Below are 19,723 nucleotides of genomic sequence, written 5' to 3' on the forward strand. Positions count from 1 at the left end.
GTGTTCACGCTGTTTCCTCAAGATGAAACACCGCTTCCAGAGTTCAGCCCTCCTCCCGGGACGACCCCGGCACCTCTGAAACCCAGTTGGTAGGTCATCAGCAGCAACTGGTAAACCCCTTATACGAAAATAATTGAAGAAAGATTATATGAGCATGACTCGAGGAAGGGAACCCTTGACCAGGATACTGAGGCTTTCTTAAAACCCATAATTCCAGTTTTGTTGTCCAGTGCTGTTGTACCATCTTAAACTCGGTACATCATCTCGTTCTTGACTGCGAGTGACTTAAATACCACCCAGAAGGGCGACTGACAAAAACTCAAAAGCTTTCATCGAATAGTGCTTTAAGCCATCTTTCCAGAGAAACTTTGGAGTTGTAATGGACCTTTTCATTTAGTTTCTTCTTTTAAAGAATAAATGTTCTTACGTCCTCTGTCGTGACCTTTATACCTAAAAAATTTCAAAAAATGTTATTTAATTTTTTTTAGATTAGCGGAAGTATGAAATGCAAGATAAATGTTTAAAAATATGGAACTTTAACCTTTAACTTTAAACATAAAAGAATGATGTTCACTTGTTTGTAAGCCATAAGAATCGTAGGAGTTGAAGAATTAACAACGGATTTCTTGCACCTATAGTAAGCAATGATTTGGATGTGTTTAATTGTGTTGGCATTTGGAGGAGTGTGGGCTACCGAGCGTTTTCCAGGTGAGATTTTCATTAAATTTGGAAATTAAATCATTTTAATCGAAAGTGTTATAAAATAATTCATTGTAATTGTTAGTTTCACCTGGGGTAAGGGAGTTAATGAACGACTTGCATCATGAGCCAAAAGAAACTCGGCCGAGTAACAATGAGAAGCTCATCAAAGTAATTAAATCTTAATTACAGTAGCACTTAATAATAAACAGTGAATTGAAAAAAATAAATAAACAGGAAGATCCTGCTCCTTGGTCGCCGTCGAAGGTGTGCTGCTGGAACGCCCCCTTCTGGCCCATGTTTCCCACCTTTCCGCCATTCAAACCGATATCAGCCGTCGCGAAGCCTTTCGTTCCACCAGTCACTCGTCCCATCTGGGCTCCCTTGAAGACAGGATTGGTCCAGTTTCCCACTTTAGATTTGCCACAACCGACTCTGAGGCTCCCGACGTACCCGCCGTTCAAACCTTTGCCTATGATCAATTACCCGACTTGGACTCAAGGACTCGCAACATTGGCTCCTTGGAATATTGTGTCATTTAACTATTCTTGGCCAGTTCCAACATATCCCCCGCTTAAGCCACTACCTCCGAGCCCCGTCTTTCAACTGCCTTACTATCCTCCTCTCAAATATGATGCAATCCCAAATGACTTTCCAGTCAAGTGTCCTTGCAGAGACCCGCTTTCTTTAACGCACTTTTCTCGCAAACCCGAAGTTGGGACATTTAACATAAACAACATCGTGCCTCAAAGTGACGCTGAGGAAAACAATAATTGGGTACATAATTATTATAACTAACGTCTTTAATCATAGTTGCTAATTTACATTATCCTCTTTTTAGCGTCAAATCCAAGGAGTCAACGAAGATATTCCGTATGATAAAATTAACGTAACTTCCGTTGATGTGAATGGCAGAGGCCACAACACCGTGAACGAGGAGGTCCCCAGTCAGTCGAGTTTCAGCACCCAACTCTTCGACGTCGGGAATACGGAAACAGTTAATAACGTCACGATCGTGGTCCTCAGTTACTGCGAAAAAGCGAAGTCTGATGTACAATGCGCCGAAAAGAGCGCTTTCAATTACGTTCCTTCAAAGAACCAAGACAAACTAAAAAATGGTGTGGATGACGTTGAATTAAAAGAGCTACTGTCTGCGTTACTCCAGCAGGTTTCTTTACTTGACAACGAAAACCTGTATTTGTTAAGTAAGCTAAACTTTTTTTTTCGTGATAATGAAAGGGTGTTTATAATTGTTTTTTAAAGGCAATGATCAACACAGCGTCTCACCTTTAAATAAAGACAGCCTGGCCACTGTCATAAGTACTTTGAAGCCTGATGGCACATCCGGGGCTGCCAGTAACTTTCCTGTTGATATCTTTCAAATGTTTGGAATGTCTTCGATGAAGGAATCTCAATTGAATAAGCAAGCGCTTTCATCCGCTCCTGGTAAGGGTCACTCGATGAAACATGTATTCGCGGCTTCTACGGGGAAAGAGAACGCCTTTGAAGGAAGACAACAATCAGGTGCCGTGTCGCCCCCTAAGACTGACGATTCCAAAGGTAGTTCTTCAACCCAGGCGCCCAACCCCGCCAGTAGTGGCAGTGATTCTGCGGCGAGTCAAGTCACTATTCCCGGAAGTGTTGGAGTTGAAGACTCCAGATCTAATGCATCGTCGACTGTGGAGCCTTCTTTGCCGGAAACGACCACTGATTCAACGACGACAGTATAGTAACTTTATTTGGACTAAATTATTGAAATATTTTTAATTTAAATTTGACCATCCTGATTGGGTATTTTATTGTAAATATTAAAATAATTGTTTGAAATAAACACGAGTTATGTTTACGAATATTTTGCAGTCAATTGAATTCTTATAAATATGCCATATAATCATACCAACTTGGGGAGCTGGCACCTTACGGTTTTTTCGGGTGACCACATTTCAGTTGGTATGAACGCATGCAGGGGAACTCATTGCGACGAGCAATCATTAAGCTGCACAATTTCTTGTTACAGGCGCGTCTTTTCTTAGCTGTGATAACAATTCTCGTTGACTATAATTATCTTACTTGTTGGAACTAATGAAAAATTCCTTGATTTTTTAAGAATCACAAGAAACAAATATTTTAGACTCTGGCGTTGCTTAAGTTAAGTACGTTTTTGAGTTATAGAAGTAGTCGAGGCTGGTGTTGGCTTTTTAATTAGAAGTTTATTTTCACCAAGGAATGCCACTGCGTATTGTTCCATACCAGAGTGCCCGAGAAAAATCGTATCCCCTCTAAAGCCTTATTGTAACTTGGTCTTTCAGAATGTGACTTCCCAAGTTGAAAACGTTCCGCAACACCTCTCCTCCCCCGCACTGAATTTTAAATAAAATTATGGTATCATGATTAAAATGATTAGATCACGACTAAATTTATAATCATAAATTATATATTAACCTTGAATCCGCTAACACTGAATGCCTCGAATGATAGGTTTAACAAATTGGTTTTTTTATCGTTAAATATCTTTTAGGCTAAAGTGACTTGTTTTCAGCCGTACGATCCTTCTTAATCTAGTACGATCCAAATGGAAACTCGGTACGATAATCCAGCGCTAATAATCTGGCAACCCTGTCGAGCAAAAAGATCAGACGATTTTCCCTTTCGTTCGTTCACTTGGAATGCCGGCTTCATTGGTTTCGTGATTTTGGTGTCTAAGGCTGTAGCCGACACCATACCGTGTGACTCTAAAAAAAATCGGTTTCATGATTATTTTTCGTTCGGTTTTGACATCGGCAATCTTGGATTTCTTAATAGTTAACGTTATTTAGTCCATGGAATTAGAAAACGTGCACGGTCTCGAACGTTTTTCGGGCGTCATTTATAGCTACAGACGTTTTTACCTAGAAATATGGATCTATAGGATGTTTTTAACAATGCCGTCGCCGATGAATTGAGTAAAGAAATACCGGAAGATGTCCGAAATATCAAGTTGATTAAGTACATAAACGATGCCATCGATGACATACTCGATAATCATACGCCACAAGGACTAAACGAGACGTGCAATGCCCTCGATTACCAAAGAATTTACCTTCGGTGTGCCTAGGATTACCTTTATAGTACCAGTCACTCTCATATGATTGGCGAAGTTTTTCGCGTTTTGTACGAAAAGAGCCCAACATACTTATCAGATTTCATCGGAAGAGCACTCTCTGAACAAGGGGAATTGAGGTACTGTTCTATTGGAGGCGGGCCAGGATCGGTCATAGCTGGTACTCTTTTGTTTTTGCAAGAGCATCGTCTGATGAATGATAACTTTGTCAAAGTTCATTTGATTGATGGATTTCCTGAATGGGCTGAGACCTTCAACAATATCAAGAGAAATTTCGATATTCGAAATATGTTACCGAGAACTTCGGTCAAAGTCACTTGCCAGGACTTACTCAATGTTGTAAGCCCCGTAACGATGAAAGCTATACAACAAGCCAATTTGATCACCATTGTGAAATTTGGGTTAGCCATCAGCTCAGATCTGAAAAAAACTCGAAAACTCCTAGAAGTAAGGTTTATTCAAAGTTACTTCACAACTTTTTTTTGGAACATTGGTGTTATTAATAGACAACCGAGGGGTAAGACACTCTGCGAACTCGGTGTACACTGCCGTACCTTTGACAGTGCTAAATGGAACTCGCAAACTCTTGAAAATGTGTACCTTTAACAGTGTTAAATGCACGAACTCGGTGTACAGATTATCTGAGACTGTCTTACCGCTCGTAGACAACGCTGGTGACCAGCAACTTCAGTTTGCGCTTGAAACTGCAGAAAAGAATGGAATGCAAGCTGTAGTACCGCCATTAAAACATGTTTTTTTTTCAGAGTGGATTCCCACAGAGAACCCTTGTAAATATCAATGAAAAGACAAAAATTAAAATGTTTAACTATTCAAATATTTAGCAAAATGAGTTTCGTAAGCCACCCCAAAACCACGGTAAGGTTTAAATCGCGTTTTTTAAAAGATTGATGTGTCTCAAAGAGGAAGGAAAAGGCTCCATTCCTTTTCGAGTGAAAGGTTTAACTTGTAACTGACTTTTATTGGGTATGTTATTAGTTTTTACACTCTTTTTAGGAGTGAGTATGTGGATGACTTTAATAGCACACAAAGCCCTCTTTTAATTCCGTATGGTGAATCTACGAAAGCGTAAGTACTCAAAAATTTTATATCAGTTTTTACGTTGCTTATTTAATTATTAATTATCCACACAGGTCACGTGAACATAGGATAATAGAGGGAACGGATGACTATGGCCACCTTTTTTTATACAGCCACTCCAGCCCGAATTAAACAAAGTTCTTCTGCGCTAGCAAAGTCGGATTCCTCTGAAGGGTCTGTGCCAAATGAAAGTGTTTCTCTCTTTGCAAGGCGCCGATTACCACGCAGGGTTGCGCAAAAACTTGAGGGTCAGCACAGCCATTATGTTTCATGCATGGAACCAAAATCACAGTCTCCCTTGCTGCAAGATTGTAAAAGATCACGACTTGATACTCCGAATGATTTACACCCGGCTGAAAGTGAACATAAACCAAATGACAAAATTTTCAAACGAAGAAAAGGTAATTCCAAAAGAAAACGTGAAGGACGACAAAATATTTATCCAAGGGACAATTATACCCAAGTTCGTGATACTACCGCTCTGTCAAATACAGACCAATATAACTTTAGATTATACGAAAATACAGCTCAAAATTTTTAATTTGCACCAGTTGATAATTTAAATTTGGTGCTAGTCAACAATCTAACTATACACTTGTTGCTAGTCAAGGTGGTTTTAATTATGGGTCATCCTTTGGAAACATTGTTACTAACTTTTAATTTGGACCAGTATCAAATGGATTATTTAACTTTGATGCTAGTTAAGATTGATTTAATTATGAATTTAGTTATGGAAACAACTTTAGTGAAAGATCAAGTCAGTATTCGAACCAGTCTGTTTCTGGTCATTGTTCTAACAATTGTAACTTTCAAGATGACTCTGTAAGGTCCCAATTCAATAGTTTTGATACCCACATATTGTAGAGCATGGTAACTTCTATAATGCGGGTCACTTTTAATTAAATAAATTTTAAAATGAGACAGGTACTTAGCTTATCGTGTTCTTAATGTTTTTTTTTCTAAGAGAAAAGTGAATATTTCTGTTTCGATAATTCTGCAAGAGCGCTTAAAGAAAAACAAAGAAGCTCAAATAGTGGTTTGACAACCTTCCAAAATACGCGAAAAAAAAGTATCTAGTAACATCTCTTCGTTATTTTTAAATTTTAAAATTGCTGGATTAAGTAAATCTTACGAAAAAGAGAACACACAAACGATAATAATTCCGCAAGCTAATGTTTTATTAGTCATAAGATACATATTGATCTTCGTGTTTTGATCTAAAAATTTTAAGTGTTAATCTAATAATCTATCTTTGGAACAGTTAAAAGTAACGTCAAACTTTTAATTTTCACAAACAAGATGTTATTAACAATAAGAAACAACGAAATTGTAATTAATATTATTATTATTAATATAATGGAAAGATAAATATTAACAAAATTGAGATTTTAATATATATTTATTTATATTTGATTAACGACTATAAGTTGGTAATAGATCACCACTCAAAGAAAATTACACTGTCACTTTAGTTTACCTGATTGAAACTCACGTCTAGATTTATTTTCATACGAATCGTGTAATCAACGATACCCAACGAAAATAATTCTTTATAAAAAATATTACCCTACTTAATAAATATCCCAAAGAAATGAAATCTAAGAAATATTTACCCTACTTTAAAATGTTAGTAATATCATATATAATAGTATAGTATAGTGTAATATTTTATAATGTAGAATAATATATTAAAATATATTTGTACTTCGTAATATGGGCTATTTTTAACAATAGGTACTTTTGTTTTTGTTTGGTTTTGTTTATTGTTTTTGGTTTATTATTTGTCAAGGATTTCAATAATGCAAAAAGTTTTATTATTTAGAAAGATATGATAAATATAAAATTGTTACTTGCCAGCAATTTTGGGTAAAGTGTAGAATAGCTGCCCCCCCCCCCCCCCCGATTTTTTTTATAAATTTTTTTTTGGATAGAGGGCAAGATGGGGAATAAAGTTACATTTACCATTACTTTAAAATGTTATTCATATAATAAAATATAGTATAGAATAATGTATTATAATATATTTATACTTTGTATTATATAATACCCCAGGTTGATTTCTTTTAAAACTAAACTAAATTTAAGATACAAACCAAAATCCCGAGCTATAATTGTTTTTCGAGAGCTTCCAGAAAGAGGTTAATTTGCGACCGGAAAAAATCTTTAGCAGACGAACTAAAGTAGCCAAATAAAAAGTGAAAGGGTGCGAGATTTAGAGCCATTAGTACTTAACGGAAAATATCTTTGCGCTTTCTACTCAAAAAGTGTGGCCGGACTGCATAATGTCATAAGAATTTCATGAATACTAAACATTTTACGGGGAGCAAAGTCTGATCTAAGGGGGGGGGGAGCATATGCTCCATTGGTTAGTTATGTTAAACGATAGGGTAATTGAGATGATGTTCTTAATGTATAGGGTGGTTGACAAAATCCTCAATTCCGACTAAAGTACAATCCCAATAGGACAAATGAGAAATAGGGTCTCCTTTAATGTTGTAATTTTATAGTGGAATAAATTTTCCTTCTGGTCATTTAACAATTCCCATCAGGTTATTACGTCTTTTATATAATACAGTATTATTTTATAATAGTATTAAAATTATATCTGTGCGTTGTACCGTTTAAAAGTTACCACCTGCCCTGTCTATGGGATTTCTATGGGTAAGCCATGCTATTTTAAGAAGAAAAGTTTAAACTTGAGTTGTGAAAAAACATTTATGATTGCCATGGAAAAACGAATGGTCATTGAAACTTTTCCCTATATAGCTTTCAAGGTACATGAAAGTCTACTTAACTCCCGAGTTTGAAGAAAATCGAGAAGAAACATCTCGGGATGTCTCCTTGTCAGTGGTAGAACGTTATTATTATTAACATTTGCTAAGAAATTTAATTTTCTAGCTACTACTGTATGTGGAATTGGTTTCTTTATTTTGGTTTTGGTTGGTTGTTAACGTCTAGCTGGCTTAATCAAAATATTTTTCATAATGATGGGTATAGAGAGTATTTGTATTTCAGTTCAATTTAACTAGCGAAGGTAATGTTTCGCTAGTTACGGCCCGAAACGTTTAGCTGTATGAAAAATAGGTTTTTCAATTGTGCGCCCCGTTCCGAACAAAATTTTTTTGCAGGGATACTTCAGCCTCCGCCAGAAATGTAGTCCGTTAAATAAGGTGATCGATGTGAAATATTATAATAGAGTTAGGTGAAATTTGTTGTGCTGCCACATATACGAAAGAAAAGTTTGAAAAAAATTCATATTTTCATTTTTCCCTACGTAAATATTGAATTTAAAGTAACACCAGCAAGGTTAATGAATTGACCAGACAGTAATTTAACAATAAAACTGCTTATTTAAATGACATGGTTACAGAGAACAGAACTCCGTATAGTTACGCGTTACAGGTTTATATGTACTTCTCTACTTCTTCCATGATGCAAAGTCCGAAAGTTGTGAAAAAATGTTTTATCTGTGGATGATCTTATTTGAAAACTGGGCTTTTTAAAATCGTAAGAGGACTAAGGCCTTCTATTGATCAGATAATGAAGTTAAAAATATAAAATAATAATGTAAGATGCCGACTGCTTTAAGTACTGTTATCTCATGTATCAATAATTTCGAGAGCACCAAGCATCGTTTTCTTTAAAACTTTCTACGCCACTTTTTAAAGGAAAACCCTAGGGAAAACCCATTGGTTTCAATTGCTAAAAGTTCTGATTGTCGTTCATACATACTTGAAAGATGTCACTTTTGGGTAAAAATAAATAAATGTAAAATAATTGTAAATTTTGTCAATTTTAGAAATTTTGTAATAACTGAATTAAGTCAAGGGCAGGTTGATCACCCCATGTGCTGCAGCCTCAATAAGCCATTTTTGGGGCCCAAAGTTGGAACAAAAGCTGGCACTCAAATTGCTAAACCCACTTCACTGTTATTTAACCAGTACAACCATGCAGTAGGCTTCAAAATAATTATCTGCAATTGCGTTTAACGCTATACTTCTCAAACAATTTTTGAAAGCCAAATTACTATAGCTTATATTTCTATATTTGAGAAATAGCACGGGGACAGTTGTCTAACATGGTGTCAAATAATTGGAAATCAAAAAAATTATTTTTTCATTTGGTATTCCATTAGCCAATAGTACCAAGTTAAGTGAAATTTAACTTAAGTCATGGATTAAATACTAGTATTTAATCCATACTTGTGTCATACACACCCAATCATAAATAACAATTGCCAAATATTGGAAACAGAAATTCTGAAATATTTTTCATGTATTAAATATCAATTTATTAGAAAGTATCAAAATAACTAAACTGCTACTCAACAAGGTATCTGACCGGATATTTTTATTCAAAACTATATTATGTAGAGTTTTGATATTTTCCGATTAATAACTAAATTTTTCAAAAATTTAAAAATATTTTTGTTTTTAAAATTTTCTTTTTGACTGGTACCTAGGTGGTAGACGAAAACTGTGATAGAGAAAGTTGTAGAACATACTGAACAACGTACAAAGTCGGGTCGGTTAAAAAAGACCTACTTTCTAAAAAATATAAGATCATTAAAAATAACCAGTTGGTCATAGGAATTAATTGCTTTTTCTGCCACTTGAATAAAACACATTTCAAGCATAACATAATTGTACCAAAGATAATATAAAGAAAGAGAACCAATAAATGTTTCTCGAAATGAACGCTATATCATTTCGGGTGTCACAATTCGGAAGGCATGGATATTACTCCGAAGCAGTTCTTCGAGGGTCGCGAAAGGCATCTGGTAAACAAACTCCTTGATGAAGCCCCAGAGGAAACAGTAGAGCGGTGATAGATCTGGTGATCTTGGAAGTCAATGAATGGCATAATTCCTTCCAATCCATCGCTGAAGGAATTGATCGTTTAAATAAGCTACAACAGCTTGCTTTTGGTGTGGTGGCGCCCCGCCATGCTGGAAGCAGAGTCACCTGTAGTCGCCCAGAGGAATGTCCTTGAAGTTCGCTACTTCGTTCTGCAACCGCTCCAAGTAGTTCTGTCCACTTAAGCATTTTGGCATAAAAGGTGGCAGATAAGGTGATCTTGAACATACTTTAAGGCGTAATTGGACTTGATTATGATGAGCGACACCCCAGTCAGAATTAGCAGCACCCTACTTTGGGTTATTCCGGTGGGTATACAGACGATTCGGTGTCTAGGACGTTTTGGTGTCTAGGACTTTTCGGTGTCTAGGACTTTTCGGTGTCTAGGACTTTTCGGTGCCTAGGTCGTTTCTGTGCCGGACGTATTGGTGCCGGACGTTTCGGTGTCTAGGACATATGATTAAAATTAAATTTTTAAAATAATTCATTTTATTAAAAAGGCACACTGTTAATTAATGTTGTTAGGGACTCCTTTTAAATATCGCATGCACGATTCAATTGTAAAGGTTTCCGATATGTTTTTAAACCTGTTGGCGCAATCTTTGTACTTCTTTCTTTATTTCGGTCGTTCTCCGGCGTCATCTTAGATATGGCTTCTTCTTGCTTCAATATTTTTTATTTGTACACCGAAACGACCTAGACACCGAAAGGTCCGGCACCGAAACGACCTAGGCACCGAAACATCCTACACACCGAAAGGGCCATCGGACACTAAGATTAAATGAAGTCAGGGCCGCCTAAGGAAGATTAGGCAAAGTGCCTAGGGCCTACGAATTTTTTTGGATGAATTAGGGCCTATGATTCCATATAATAGGGCCTACGAAGGTCCGAAAAGACGTTGAGATCTTTGCCTAATACCTACTGAAGGGCTTAAACGGCCATGTAGCCAGTTACAGAAAAATCCTTTTCTTCATCGTGAAATGCTTAGTGGAGAGTCGCTCGAAACGGATGGAAGTTTTTGCAGGGTCTTCCAGACGTATTACTTAGTCGAACCCCAGTCATCCCTGGCACTCCTGATACTGCGAAGAAGGTATGCAACAAAGTAGACCATGTCGATGTTTTGACGACTGAGTCCACGGAACCTGGGGTATTCCGATCCGCGCTCAATATGAAAATTTTGAATTATATTCTCTGGCAACCATGTCACCGCCTCGCGATTTCAAATAGTCTTACTGCCAAATGCTGACCATTATTTCCTTCGATAACGGTTGATTTTAATAATTACTATATCAATTGTAAAATAAACAAAAAAAGCTCGTAGCTATAGCTACTATTTCAGTTAAACTTGCAAATGTTAGGCCTTTACATCGTAGATTTACCAATTAGGCTCGCTCTCTGCTTTTAGATGGCGCCACGCTCTCCACGGTATTCTAGTAATCAAGTTACGGTTTATTTCTTTTCAAAAGTCGTGTTATTTTTTTTTAATGTCGCATTTTAGTTTCTATCATATATCTACTTTATTTAAGAACTAAATTAACCAAATTATCGAAAGCAAAAGTTTAATATTCACGTATTTTATAGATAACTATTTTTCATCGTTGTGGAGTACAACCGATACCTTTGTGTCCCGGTAAAGAGGCGAGGGGGAAGTCATTTCCGAAGCCCCAAAATTTTACCCCTCAAATAAGACGCCGTGCGGTTGGAACCAATTGCCAGAGTTTCTCCCCCTATTTACTTATGAAAATTAAACCCTTTTCCAAAATTCAAGAAACTGTGAACATGGTTTTTACACTTCACCGCGATACTGCGAACGCGTTTCCGCGGCCAAACAGACTCACACACATACAGACACGGTAATTGTAAAACCTCCTTGTTTCAAAAGTATTGAAGCTAGCGATACTTGTAGTGTTTGAAAATACCTTTTAAATTATTGAATCTGGCTAAATTAGACTTGGAAGAGAAAAGTGTATACACTTTACTCCTTCAAGATTCACCAGTTACCTCCCGAAATCCGAATACAGCGAGTCGACCGATAAAGTGGTCCATGGAGAAAATCTTCAGGAGCTTGTTTAAAAAAGAGTTTTAACGCCTCACAGTGGTGGCAACCGAAAAGTGAGAGTCTCCAAAGAAGGGGATAAACACTGGCTATTTATTTCGCGTTGCTTTGACGCCATCACAAAACAGCGGCCGTTTTTTGTCCCCTATTTACTTTTTATGGTAGATAGTCCACCACTGTAACAAACGTAAGACGTTGCAAAGGATGAGAATAAGTAGGAAAATATTACCGAAAAAGACAATACCCGTGATGCTTGTGCCGCGCATTGAATCCTTTACATTTAGTTGAGCATAAGCTAAATACGTTGGTTAGTTGTAAAGTGCCATTTCCCGCCGAAAAACGTGTCAGAGAAGGAGAATTTCCGTCTCGGGCTACACTCACTAAAACTTTTCATTGTTCGAATCCTAATTGGTAGAAATCCTAACACCGTTCACTGTCATTTAAATTGAATTTAAAACCTTCGTTAAAAGCGATTTTATTCGATAAAACGAATAATACGTCGTACATAACTATATTCTTCATAAACTAAGACCATTGATATCGGACATCAACTATGACGGTGCCGCCTTACAAGTGACGAATCGTCTGGAGCACGACTGCAAGGATTTCCCTCGTCCGAAGGAGAAGGCTGCCACCAACGACTTCAGGTTGTCGGGCACTTCCTCGCCGACAGCCGTATTGGACAAAACAAACACAATTAGTAGTTTAAATAAGTGACCAATTAAAAGATGGTTGCTTGCTTACTTAACAAAATCAGTGACCAACGGTGAGAAACGGGTCAACCGTTGGGGATTGACCGCCGATTCACACAAGACTCGCAAAGGACAGTGTTCTCCCACTTGTCTTCCGACTCGGGTTATGGCCTTGGCAGCAGCGTCGATCAGGGCCGAAGAATTCTCGGCACCTTGCTTCCTGGAGGACATGCTGGTTGACCAACTCTGCGAAAACGACGAGAAAGCTCCGAAAAGCGAGTTGGCGTAAGAGTAATGGTTGGCGCCGCTGTTCTGCGAGTTGAACCAAGGAGTGTTCATACTGTTCCCGTAAGATGAACCACCGCTTCCAGAGTTGAACCCTCCTCCTGGTATGAAACCGGTACCACCAAAACCCGGTTGCTACATTTGAGAAAGCAACTGGTAGGTAACTTATAGTGGAAGTTATTATACAGAAATACGAGTAATACTTGAGGACGGAACCCTTGACCAGGATACGGAGGACGATTGTACACGTTATTCCAATTTGGGTATCCAGCGCCGTTGTGCCACCTAGAACTGGGTACATCGTCTTTTTCTTGACTGCGAGCGACTTGAAAGACAAACAGAGAGGCGATTATTAAAATCTCATAAAGAGCCATAACTGAGTATTAATTTTCAACGTTTATATAAAACGTCGTTCTCCTGAACCAGCGCAGTTGTTCTTAGCCATTTCGATTAAGTAACTCCTTTTATACAAATATGTTTTTGCGTCCACTGACCTTTATACCTAAAAAATATGTTTAGATTATTATTTACATAATACTAAAAAAAGTTTGAAATGCAAGATTACAATTTTAAAATATTTAATTTTAAACTTTTTAACTTTAAATATAAAAGAACGATGTTTGTTAGTCTATTCAGCAAAATCATCGCTGGAGCTTGATAGGTAGCATCGGTTGCGTTGCTGGTATTATAAATAATGATTTCGACGTATTTTTTCGTGTTTGTGGTTGGAGGAGTGTGGGCTGATCAGCAGTTTCTAGGTAAATTATGACTCTGAATTTAATGTTTTGAAACAGCAATGCTAATTCAGAACTTGTTCTATTTGTTACTTTCAGCTGAAGAAATGGAGCGAAATCAATTAAAGTACAACTTGCATCAAGAACCCAAAGACACTCATCTTAGTAACAAAGATAAGTTTTTCGAGGTAAGTAGAATTGTATAATGCAGTACGCAAAGAATTGTTTCTGAATTAAGTTTCTGTCACATTAACTAAAGGACTTGAACCAAATCAGTGAACCGGAAGTACCAACTCCTTGGCCGTCGTCGGAGTGCTGCTGGGATGCCCCTTCCTGGACCTTTCTATCACCTCCGAAATGGCCCAACTGGCCATCAATCAAAGTTCCCACTTTTCCGCCATTCAAATCGATGCCAGTCATCAATAAACCTTTCGTTTCATCTGTCACTCTTCCCACCTGGGCTCCCTTGAAGACTTCTGTAGTCGAGTATCCCTTTTTTGAACTCCCACAACCGACTCTGCCCACTGTGAAGTTTCCAAAGCATCCGCCGTTCAAACGCTTGCCTCCTATTAAATACCCAACCTGGACCCAGGGATTCCCGACACTGGCTCCTTGGAATTCTGTGTCACTGAACTATTTCAACTACTCCTGGCCGGTTCCAACAAATCCGCCGTTTAAGCCATTACCTCTGAGGCCAATCTTTCAACTTCCTTATTACCCTCCGCTCAAATACGGCCCAATCGCGAACTACTTTCCGGTCAGCTGTCCTTGCAGGAACGAAAATGCTTATACTCAGAGTTTGGTATTGTCTGGAAAACCAAAGGTCACGGCAACTTCCGTTGGTGTGAATGGCAGCGATCAAAAATCCAGGAACTTGGGAGTTCCCAAGTCAGTCAAGTTCAAGCACCCAAGTCTTCGTCGGGATTCTTTGTCGTAAATCTTCAACGCTCGTCACAGGTGTTTGGTATACGTAGTCCTTTACGAATCCCCAAAGAAAAAAGTCGAGTGGTGTTAGATCAGGGGATCTTGCAGACCAACGAACAGGACCAGTTCTTCCGATCCATCTTCCAGGAAACTCGTCGTTTAGATATGCAACCACGTCACGATATTGGTGAGGTGGCGCCCCATCTTGCTGGAACCAGATGTGTCTGTACTCGGCCAGAGGAATGTCGTCCAACACGTTGGATATTTCATTTTGAAGGAACTCCAAGTAGTTTTGACCGTTCAGATGATTTGGCAGGAAGAACGGGCCAATAATTCTGTCACCTAACAGACCAGCCCACACATTTAAGCGAATTTGCACTTGGTAGCGGTGAGGAAATCCCCAGTGTGGATTCTCGTACTCCCACATATGTTGGTTGAAAGGCCCATCTCTTCCGAATGAACATTCGTCGGACATCAGTAGTTGATCGTGAAAATCCTGGTGTACGTCAGCCATGAGGCAAAACCAATTGCAGAAGTCGAGTCGGCGCTGTCCATCACCTTCATGCATTCCTTGGTGAAGTGTCGCTCGATAAGGATGAAAATGGTGTCTTTTGAGTGTTCTCCAAACGTAGTTTCGATCCAACACTAAGTCAAAGCTAACAGTCCTGACGCTCGCTCGAGGATAGGCGACGAAGTAGGCAAGTAAGGTGTTTTCCATGTCGATGTCCTGGAGACCACGACCACGAAACCTCGGATTGATATTACCACAGTTGTCGAAGTCGCGGACCACTCTAAGAACCATCGTATGACTTGGTCTGCTATTGGGAAATCTTCGTCTAAATAACTGACTTACTAGAGTAGCATTACGACGACCTTCTCCGTAAAATAATTCTAGCATATGAGCGCGCTGATATCGAGTGTAAAGAGACATACTGGACAACAATCGGCCAAGCTGAGATTATGTTTTAACTTTGAAATGTAAACGCTTTAAATACTACTCGGACAATTGATATTTCACGTTAAAAAACCACAAAAGAAAAATAAGCGTAATTTTTGGTCTACAAATCTTTGTTTGGTGATCTTACTCGTAACCATGTCGAAATGGAAGACGCGGTCTTTGTCTACTTTGTCTAATTAGGTGTTGAACGCAATAATTTTCTTTAACAATAACTTTTTTCAGATCTGATTATTAACAACACAGCTGAAAGCATAAGTTCCCTAAAATAAATGTACATGTGTGTTGTGATTATGTACGATTATTTCCGTTAAAGGCTATTGCCTGCTAGTACAACTTGTTTTCCCCCGACCTCCAAACTCAGTGAAAAATAGGTCTTTTTCAACCGAACCAAAATTATTTTTACATTTTCGACTATGCCCTACAATTTTTATATTGAAACATTTTGCGTGACACCTACCGGTGAAAAAATAAATTTTCCAAAACGGCACAAAATCGTTCGATTTTTCTGTAATTTAGCAACCAAAGCCTTCCATACCTAACAAATAAACACTGAAAATTTCAGAACCCTAGCATAAATACATTTTGAGACAAATGGCCTGATCGAGCAAATTGAGACACCCTGTATATAAGAAAATAGGTTTCATTAAATTTAGTTTGATACAGACCCGCGGGTCGACAACTCAAGGCAGATTTTACCTTGAGAAATAATAATCCATGTGTCCTCCGTTTATATGGTATTCCTATAATCGATCCATGGATCCTCTAAAAATTTCATATCTAAGAGGGACATTCATTTTGTCGTATACAGGCAGACGAAAATTTTTAGGTCTAAAATTTTCCTATCTAACTGCACGGCCAAACACGCGATTAAAATTCAACCCATGGTGGGGTAGTTTTCAACCCATGGTGGGGTAGTTTTCAACCCAAGGTGGGGTAGATTTCAACCTACGCTGGGTTTAATAAAGTGTCAACCCAAAATCGAGTTTCATTTTTAACCTTTCATGGGTTAATTCTAAACAACCCAAATTTTGGGCTGGGTAAATACGGACCCAGGTTTAGGTTGAATTTTAACCCAACCTTTTTAAGAGTGTAAGCCCCTTTCTGAAATAACCGCCCCCCTACCAGAGGATAGTGTCAGGCGTAGAAATAACGAGCCGGACGTAAGACAAATTACTTTTATTGGTTATTGAATATTTACACAGTACAAGATACAAAAATATTATTCACGCGTGGATACCGCTTCTCTCGTTTGGTAAGTGGCCTGGGGTAAGCTTTTACAGCTTTACGCGTCCCAGTCCGGTTACTCTAGGTAGGCTGAGCTTTTCAGCCTTAATAATCCCACCGAGAGTAGAGCGCGGAGAAGACTGCCCTCTCGACCTCCGTGGGGCTCCTTTTATACCCCGCTCGGGGTTTTTCCCCCCTCCTTCCTTCTTCTCTCTCCTGCCACCGAGAGCCGGTGAAGCGACGTGCCGAAATTCCCTTTTCTCTCCTATTGCACCATGATGGTCAATGCCGTTTCCCTCTCTCGCCGTCCTGTCCGTCCGCGGGCGCGACAATAGAATAACAAAGGCTCCGATCTTTGAAATTGCAGGGGTAGATTATGCAGGCCCGCTGTATGTTAGAGTAAGGGAGCCCCCCCCCTCAAAAGGTATACATTTGTCTGTTTACATGTACGGTAACTAGAGCTGTTTATCTCGAATTAACTTCAGAGATGAGCACGGAGTATTTTTTATTGGCGTTTAGGCGTTTCATTGGCAGAAAGGGTTTGTGCCGCGTCCTGTACGCCAATCCTTCGAAAGGGCGATAAGGATTCGCAAAGAATATAGAAAGGCATAAATAAAGATGAAGTGTTAAAACGCTTCGGTATATTGGGCGTTATTTGAAAATGCATTGTAGAAAGAGCCCCCTGGTGGGGTTTTTTTTTATGAGAGATTGGTCAAATCTGTTAAAATCGTGCTGAGAAAAACCCTAGGTGGTGCGTTACTATTTTTCGAAGAGTTAAACACCGTCTTAATAGAAAAGAGGCGCAAATAAATTCCAGACCCCTCACTTACCAAAGCAGTAGTCTTTTGGACGTAGGTCCTTTAAATCCATCAAATCTATTGTTAGCGAGTCAGAGACAAACGACTTTACCCCCCTCAACCCTAAAGGTCACTGAAATGAAAACAAGAGCGCAAGTCATGTTAAGAGAAAAATATCATAATACATTGTTAACAAAATTTTGGAACAGATGGAAGGAAGAATACCTTCTAGAGTTAACATCAGCTCATAATGTTAAATTTCCAAAAGAATCAGATCAAATCAAAGAAGGTAAAGTCGGAAAATTAGGTCTGTAAACGTAAAGTTAAGTGATGGCAAAGTTGTAAGAAGAGCCATAAACTTACTCTATCCTTTAGAAATTAATTAGTTATGAACGTCAACGTTCATGCGGGGGAGTGTGTTGTATTTTATTTTAGTTTGTTTATTTTGTTTGCATTTAAACCTTTATATGAATATAAGAAAAAGAATTGTTAAACATAACTTTAGTAAAAACAAGACGTACGACGGTCAGAATACACACAATCCTTCTAATGTGTTAAGTTTGTTTGAGTAATTCAGAGCAGCCTGCAACGCCGATATCACAACCAATATATATCCACGGCCACACATAATTGTATTAACACCTATTTACTTATTTGTTACTTCTATTCATAATTTGATAGCATCGAAGATTTCTTTTACTTCTGATCACACTTAATTTTTACTTCTGATCACACTTATTTTTTACTTCTGATCACACTTATTTTTGCTTCTGATCACACTTGTTTTTTACTTCTGATCACACTTATCTTTTACTTCTGATCACACTTATTTTTGCTTCTGATCACACTTATTTTTGCTTCTGAGCACACTTATTTTTTACTTCTGATCGCACTTATTTTTTACTTCTGATCGCACTTATTTTTTACTTCTGATCACACTTATTTTTTGCTTCTGATCACACTTATTTTTTACTTCTGATCACACTTATTTTTTACTTCTGATCACACTTATTTTTTGCTTCTGATCACACTTATTTTTTGCTTCTGACCACACTTATTGTTTGCTTCTGATCACACTTATTTTTTTACTTCTGATCACACTTATTTGTTTCTTCTGATAACACTTATTTTTTGCTTCTGATCACGTTGTAAGCATCGCGTATTACTCCGATAAGTGTCACACTTATTTATTAGTTTTGGTCATATTAAAACGGCCTCCGATAAGTGTCACACTAATTAATTGTTAGTTCGGGTCATACGTTGTAAGCATAATACTCCGATAAGTGTCACACTTATTTGTTACTTCGGGTCAACGTTGTGAGTATCGCGTATTACTCCGATAAGTGTCATACTTATTTGTTACTTCAGGTCAACGTTGTGAGCATCGCGTATTACTCCGATAAGTGTCACACTTATTTGTTACTTTTGGTCATATTAGAACGGCCTCCGATAAGTGTCACACTTATTTGTTACTTTGGGTCATATAAGAACGACCTTGGAAAATGTCAGAGGGAAATTCGCGTAAATTCTCTATAACCACACGTATTTCCAATGTTTGAGTTGATGGGGTTACTTAAACGCTGTCCAAAAAACCTTACTACGAATTAAAATTAAGCAACGAAATTGCAATTCTAGGTTATATGTAAACCACAGCTATTAAAAAATATAACTTTCATGAAAATCGGACTTAAATTAAGGAACGTTATGTCGACTTTCAGGCGGAAATTTAAAACCACGAACATTGGACCATCACACTTATTTTTTTCTTCTGATCACATGTATTTTTTACTTCTGATCACACTTATTTTTTACTTCTGATCACACTTATTTTTTGCTTCTGATCACACTTATTTTTTTACTTCTGCTCACACTTATTTTTACTTCTGATCACACTTATTTTTTGCTTCTGGTCACGTTGTAAGCATCGCGTATTACTCCGATAAGTGTCACACTTATTTATTACTTTTGGTCATATTAGAACGGCCTCCGATAAGTGTCACACTAATTAATTGTTAGTTCGGGTCATACGTTGTAAGCATAATACTCCGATAAGTGTCACACTTATTTATTACTTCGGGTCATACGTTGTAAGCATAATACTCCGATAAGTGTCACACTTATTTGTTACTTTTGGTCATATTAGAACGGCCTCCGATAAGTGTCACACTTAATTGTTACTTCGGGTCATACGTTGTAAGCATCGCGTATTACTCCGATAAGTGTCACACTTATTTGTTACTTTTGTTCATATTAGAACGGCCTCCGATAAGTGTCACACTTATTTGTTACTTTTGGTCATA

The 19,723-nt window shown here is 38.0% G+C and overlaps 2 protein-coding genes across 8 annotated transcripts in view; one reads left to right on the forward strand and one right to left on the reverse strand.

Moving 5' to 3' along the window:
* The window catches only part of LOC149959506 (uncharacterized), a 140,759-nt gene that overhangs the window by 52,161 nt on the left and 68,875 nt on the right, over window positions 1-19,723 (forward strand). For 3 of the 5 annotated variants that reach the window (XM_090166458.1, XM_090166457.1, XM_090166454.1), the window contains exons 4-5: window positions 1,105-1,476; window positions 1,541-1,904. The exons of the other annotated variants lie outside the window; for them this stretch is intronic. In XM_090166458.1, the coding sequence (XP_090022584.1) occupies window positions 1,105-1,476; window positions 1,541-1,904 (736 nt within the window). The remainder of the gene's footprint in view (window positions 1-1,104; window positions 1,477-1,540; window positions 1,905-19,723) is intronic. 5 annotated transcript variants of the gene reach the window in all.
* The window catches only part of LOC149959509 (uncharacterized), a 337,839-nt gene that overhangs the window by 21,838 nt on the left and 296,278 nt on the right, over window positions 1-19,723 (reverse strand). The window contains exons 1-2 of one of the 3 annotated variants that reach the window (XM_090166468.1): window positions 12,990-13,175; window positions 12,554-12,921 (exon numbers count right to left, since the gene is read on the reverse strand). In XM_090166468.1, coding sequence (XP_090022594.1) covers window positions 12,554-12,921; window positions 12,990-13,160 — 539 coding nt within the window. In that variant the 5' untranslated portion in view covers window positions 13,161-13,175. Of the gene's footprint in view, window positions 1-12,272; window positions 12,467-12,553; window positions 12,922-12,989; window positions 13,176-19,723 lie in introns of those variants that run through there. The other 2 variants (XM_090166466.1, XM_090166463.1) reach the window with 2 other exon arrangements.

Source organism: Leiobunum rupestre, chromosome 2, assembly GCF_980474605.1.
Source record: "Leiobunum rupestre chromosome 2, qqLeiRupe1.1.hap1, whole genome shotgun sequence".
Lineage (NCBI taxonomy): Eukaryota > Metazoa > Arthropoda > Arachnida > Opiliones > Sclerosomatidae > Leiobunum > Leiobunum rupestre.